This window comes from Petaurus breviceps, unplaced genomic scaffold (assembly GCF_028583685.1).
Source record: "Petaurus breviceps papuanus isolate PSGF00001 unplaced genomic scaffold, PetGlider_PUasm1.0 351466, whole genome shotgun sequence".
NCBI lineage: Eukaryota > Metazoa > Chordata > Mammalia > Diprotodontia > Petauridae > Petaurus > Petaurus breviceps.
Window position 1 is genome coordinate 31,573 of NW_027186276.1, and position 6,112 is coordinate 37,684.

The window sequence follows — 6,112 nt, forward strand, 5'->3', positions numbered from 1 at the left end:
TCTTTTTCCCATCCCCCTCTCTCCTCTCTCTTTCCTCTATCTCTCTCTTTCTCTCCTCCCCCTCTATCTCTCTCCTTCCTCTCTCCCTCCCTCCCTCCTTTATTCTCTCTCTCCCCCTCCCTCTCTCTACCTCCTCACCTCTCTTCTCCCCCCTTTCTACTTCTCCATCTCTCCCACCTCCTCACCTCTCTCTCCCTTCCCTCCCCCTCTCTTTCCCTCCCCCTCTCACTTTCCTCCCTCTCTTCCTCCCCCCTCTCTCTCCCTCCCTCCTTCCCTCCCCCTCTCTCCCCCTCCCTCTTTCCCCCTCCCTCTCTGCCCTCTCCTCACCTCTCTCTCTCTTTTCTTCTCTCTCTCTCTCCCTCCCTCTCTCTCTCCCTCCCTCCCCCTCTCTCCCTCTGTCCCCCTCTTTCCCTCCCTCCCTCTCTCTCTCTCTTTCCACCCCCTCCCCCAGGTCTCCTTGATTCCACACTTATGGCTGTCTCCCTGCCTAGTTCTTTTCTGGCATCCCTCTGTCCCTGTCTACCTGATGCAATCTTTCTCTGACCCTCTGGACCTGTTTCATCTCCTTGCACGTATATGTCCTTGTTTCTTTATGTGCTTGGGTCCTTCCCTCTGTCTGCTGATTCCTTGTGGTTTTGTCTTCTTGCCTTTACCTCTCCATCCTGACCAGCCTCTGCTCCCCTCCCCCATCTCTCTGGCCCCCCGGGTCTCTCTCTGCCCCCCAATTTATCTGCCACCCCAGGGTCTCTCTGCTGCCCCTGGGTCTCTCTGCCCCCCGTTCGGTCTCTCTAGCCCCCTGGGTCTCTCTGACTTGAGACCCACAGTTGGGGGATGGGTCAGGAGGCCAGCCCTTCCCTGACCCTTTCTCTGCCTCATCCTCCCACAGGTACCCAGCTCTTCCACGGCCCCTCACTCAGCAGCCCCTGACCCCCCAGCCCCCAGCCCCAAGCCTGACTGAGCCTGAGGATAGACCCCCAGCTCCAGCCCTGCCTCTCCCCCTGCCTGCAGGAGAGGAGAAGGCGAGGCTCATTGGGCAGATCCAGCCTGAGCTGTACCAGGGGGCAGGGGCTGGGGCTGGGGCTGGGGGCCGGCGGGCAGGGGCAGGGCCAGGTGGGGGGCCAGGGGCCGGACGCTTCAGCTTCGCCCTGCGCTACCTCTACGGCTCTGACCAGCTGGTCGTCCGGGTCCTCCAAGCCCTTGACCTGCCAGCCAAAGACTCCAATGGCTTCTCTGACCCCTACGTCAAGATCTACCTGCTGCCGGACCGCAAGAAAAAATTTCAGACCAAGGTCTGGGTTGGGATGATGGGATCCCCTAAGGAGAAAGAGGCTTACACTGTCTAGGTCCCAAAGTGGGTGGACTGAGGGCCTGGATAACCTGGTGACAGAGGGAGGGGATGGCCTGCACATTGAGGTGCCTCACAGAACTGGGGGCAATGGGAGGCATCAGGCACCGGGGTCTGAGGAGGGAGACCTGAGGAGGACAGAGGATTGGCCATCTGGGTCTTGGAGAGGGAGGATGGAGCAAAGGAGAGAGGCAGGACTTGGTGTCAGGAAGGCCTGGGCTCATGGCCCACCTTAGACACAACGGAGCTGCACGGCCATTTGACAAACCTCCCTGACACTCAGTCTCTTTTTCTGCCAAATGGGGAAAATACTTGCACCTCCCTCTGAGGGCTGTCATGGGGATCCAGTGAGGTCACAACTCTTCAGTGCTTAGCTATAATGCTGAAGTTTGGACGTGGGAGCCTGACCTCATGGCTAATGGCTCCCCTCCGCTTCGGGTCCCTGGGTGGGCCCAGGAAGCCTCAGCCTGCACCAGAAGGCTGGTCCTGAGCTGCCCTCCCTCATCCACCATCCCCAGGTGCACAGGAAGACTCTGAACCCCGTGTTCAACGAGACCTTCCAATTTTCTGTGCCGCTGGCAGAGCTGGCCCAGAGGAAGCTGCACTTTAGTATTTATGACTTTGACCGATTCTCAAGACATGACCTCATCGGCCAAGTGGTGCTGGATAACCTCTTAGAGCTGGCAGAGCAGCCCCCCGACCGCCCCCTCTGGAGAGACATCATCGAAGGTGGCTCGGTTAGTCCCTCTGCTTGAACCCTGGTCCTCACCTCTGGATCTCTTGGCCTCCCAATCTTCCAGCCTCTAAATTCCAAGTTTGAAAGATTCTAACACTGGGCAGATGATCTAGCTCCTCCCCCACTATTCCAGACTCCCCCCCCCCCCCTGCCCTCTGCACTGGCCTCGATACTCCCAGAAACGTTGTATTCTTGATGTCTCGACTGCCGACCTTCTGACTCTCGCCCCTCGCTGTCCTGACCCCCAGAACCTTGCCCTTTCCAATCTTGACTTCCCAGTGTCCTGACTTCTTCTTGGGGCCTCCCAGATATTCTCATGCTCCCCCCCCCCCCCCCCAACTTTCGTGAAGATCGGAAGTTGAGTCCCCCCACCGCCCTTCCCCCCTCCCCCCCCCCCTCCCCCCCGTGTTCGGACCACCCCTAATGTCCCATCCTCTCACTCTCATGATTCCCATGTGTCCCAGACCCCCCCACCCACCCACCCACACACACACTCCCTGACATCCAGGCAAACTTCCCCTCGCCCTCCCTCTGGGCATCCTGGCCCCAGTGTCTGAGAATGTCAGGGTGATGCTGAAAATGAGGAATCAGGAAACCTGGCCTTGAACCCCAGCTCTGGTGGCCTTCAAGCCCTTCCTGTCTCCGGGCCTCAGTTTACCTGTCTCAGCCACCTCCATGAGCTCTTCTAGTGCTAAAAATCCAGACCTTCCAAGCTCTCTATACCCAGATGCACCAGGTCCAGACAACCCAAGGCAAACAGGCATCCCCTTGGCCCTGACACCCTATCCCTCCAACACCCGGCCCTGGCCCAAGTCCTAGTGGGGCCCTGGGGCCCTGCTTGTCTGGCTCTCAAAGTCCCTATGACTTTACTCTCTGACACCATCCAGCCTCCCCCTTTCCTCAGTGGATCTGGAGCCTTCTCCAGCCCACTGGCAGGGCCTTTCTCTGTCTCTGTCGCTGGTAGCTCTGTCTCTTCTGCTCCCGGCCCATCTTCAGCTCGGCCTCTCCTTGCCCCAGACTGTCTGTGTCCCTGCTTCTGTCTCTGGGCCTTGGATCTCTGCTTTCTCTCACCTCCCCTCACCCCACCAGCCTTGGCCTTGGCCTTGGCTGCTCTTCCCATCTTCCCTGAAGAACAAATGGGATTTGACGGGTCCCCAGGGGGAAGGGGGCTGTGGCCATGGCTTTACCAGGCTTGGCATTGAGACAGGTTGTTAAATGGATCAAAAAGCTAAGAGCAGGAACTGAAATGGGGAAAGCGGGTAATAGAGAGGAAGGGAGACAGAAGAAATATAGAGAGAGCTGGGGAGGGAGAGGGCAGATGGGAGAGATACAGAGAACTGGAGAGAGATGCAGATGGAGGAGACATTGGTGGGAGAATCCCCCCCAGATAAGTGAGGAGAGTACCCTGCTATCCTGAGCCCCTCTGGTCAACCTACCCAGACACCTGCCACGTGCCAGCTGTGCAGCAGGCATTCTCCTCAGGGCTGGGGACACAAGGGCTGGAAGCAGAATGCCTCCTGCCCTCAAGAAGCTTGCATGATGTCCAGGGAGACAGGGCCATAAGTCTGCACAGAATATATACCAGTTAACTCTCTTTGGGAAGGGGCAGCACCATTGGATGGGGGGGGGCTGAAATGGGCAAAGGTTTCATAGAGAAGGTGCCTTTCAGCTGAGCTTTGAAGGTAATTCTGGTGCTAAGAGGCAGAGGTAAAAGGGGTGCATCCCAGCTTTGGAGGGACCTGCAAAGGCACAGAGATGGGAGATGAGGAATCATGTGTGCAGCTGCAGAAAGACCAGCCTGGAGGAAGGGCATTAGGGAAGGTAGGTTTGAGCCAGGGAGCTGGGAAGATGACAGGGAGCCCCTCACTGAGCCAAGGCTGGCCATGAGGAAATCACTTGGGGAGCTGACTGGAGGCAGAAGCTTGGGCCCTGGGTGATGAGGGCCTTGTGAATGGGAAGAGGACCATGGCTCTGAGAGATGCTCAGGCCAAGGGAATGTGAGGGGCCCCAGATGACCGGGGCTTGGGTGCCTGTGTGCTAGAAGGATGGGCCGACCCTCCACGAGAGCCCAGGGTGAGCTGAGGAGCTCCACTCAGCCACTGGGGAGATGGGATCTGGTGCTCAGGTGGGCTCCCCTTTGAGAGGGTCTCCGGCCTCCTCAGGAGGAGGGCTCCCACTGACCAGCCCTCTGAGGTCCCTCTACAGCTCTCAGTCTATGACTCCGTGTAATGGACACAGAGACAGAAAGAGAGACAGAGACAGAGAGACAGTGGAGGGGAGGGGAGGAGAGGCTGAAGGGCAGCTGGCCTGACTGCATCCTGGCCCACAGGAGAAGGCTGACCTCGGGGAGCTGAATTTCTCGTTGTGCTACCTCCCCACGGCTGGGCGTCTAACCGTAACCATCATTAAGGCCTCCAACCTCAAAGCTATGGACCTCACAGGCTTCTCAGGTACTTAGAAAGGCCTGCTTAGTTCCCCCTACCTTCAGCTGCCCTGAGGGACCCTGGGCACTTGAGGGGGGACCCTGCTTGGGGGTGGCAGATGCCTCCCCTAAGGACTTCAGGGCAGGCCTAGAAGTCACATTTCCTGGAAGTTTGGATCTTAGAGAGAAGGGTAGGAGCTTAGACATCTGGGCCCTCGGGAGACTCAGTGCCCACAAGGAACCAAGGACAAGGGACTGAACACCCACATCCCTGTAGGGTGAGACAGCCAGGGTAGGGGCTGAGAGACCTGGGAGTCTGAGGCCAGGAATGGCCAAGGAATAGGGGCCCCAATCCCTGGGACTCTGAGGCCCTGCTCTCCCTGCCCCCTCCTCCCACCACCAGACCCCTATGTGAAGGCCTCCCTGATCTCGGAGGGGCGGCGGCTAAAGAAACGCAAGACCTCCATAAAGAAGAACACACTGAACCCCACTTACAATGAGGCCCTGGTGTTTGACGTGGCCCCTGAGAGTGTGGAGGCTGTGGGGCTGAGTATTGCAGTGGTGGATTATGACTGGTAAGCAGGAGCTTGGAATGGGGAAGGGGCCTAGGGTCGATGGGACCTGGGCCAGAGGCAGAGTGGGGATGGGGGACCTGGGGCCAAGGGGGTCAGGGGCAGAGTCCTAGCTAGGACCATCCACTGACAGATACTTTTCTCTTCTCCCTCCCTCCCTCTTGCCTTCTCCCCTTGTCCAACTTCCATCAAAGCATTGGTCACAATGAGGTCATTGGTGTGTGCCGGGTCGGGGCAGATGCAGCTGACGCCCATGGTCGAGAACACTGGGCAGAGATGTTAGCCAATCCCCGAAAGCCTGTAGAATACTGGCATCAGCTGGTGGAGGTGGGTCCCCGGAGGGGTGAAGGAGGCCCTGACCTGCTCACTGACCCCCCTCCTGTCCCATTGATCCACAAAGGAAGGCTCTGGTCTCACCAATGGCTTTCCCTCCCTGGTCCAACAATGCTGCTGAAACCGCCCAGGAGCAGAGCCTGAGACCTGTAGAGGGAAAGGGAGCCTGCTATTCTCCAGGACCTTTGAATCTCACCTCATGGCTCATCACCTCTGCAGGATCTCCCTGGATCTCAAAGCCCTGGGGAAACTGAGGCCTAGGGAAGGGAAGAGCCCTTGTCAAGCTCATCCCATTCCTCCCCCACTCAATTCCAGTCCTCCTCTACTTCTAGAGACAGAGACATAGACAGATTGCAGGGTGGAGGGGTGAGAAAGAGACATAGAGAGAGAGAGACAGAGAAAGAGAGGGAGAGGCAGAGAAAGAGAGACACAGAGAGATAGAGGGAGAGAGAGGAGACAGAGACAGAGAGATAAAGAGAGAGAGACAGAGAAAGACAGAGAGAGAGAGAGAGAGAGAGAGAGAGAGAGAGAGAGAGAGAGAGAGAGAGAGAGAGAGAGAGAGGGAGAGGAGACAGAGACAGAAAGAGAGACAGAGACGGAGAGACAGACAGAGAAATAGAGAGACAGAGAGAGACAGAGACAGAGAGAATGAGAGAGAGAGAGAGGAGACAGAAAAAGAGACAGAGAGAGACAGAAAGAGAGAC

The 6,112-nt window shown here is 57.7% G+C and overlaps 1 protein-coding gene across 2 annotated transcripts in view; it reads left to right on the forward strand.

Annotated features, from left to right (window-relative positions):
* The window catches only part of SYT3 (synaptotagmin 3), a 9,681-nt gene extending 4,111 nt beyond the window's left edge, over positions 1-5,570 (forward strand). For both annotated transcript variants that reach the window (XM_069097159.1, XM_069097160.1), the window contains exons 4-8: positions 887-1,289; positions 1,864-2,082; positions 4,411-4,531; positions 4,907-5,078; positions 5,270-5,570. In XM_069097159.1, the coding sequence (XP_068953260.1) occupies positions 887-1,289; positions 1,864-2,082; positions 4,411-4,531; positions 4,907-5,078; positions 5,270-5,552 (1,198 nt within the window). In that variant the 3' untranslated portion in view covers positions 5,553-5,570. The remainder of the gene's footprint in view (positions 1-886; positions 1,290-1,863; positions 2,083-4,410; positions 4,532-4,906; positions 5,079-5,269) is intronic.
* The last annotated feature ends 542 nt before the right edge of the window (positions 5,571-6,112 follow it).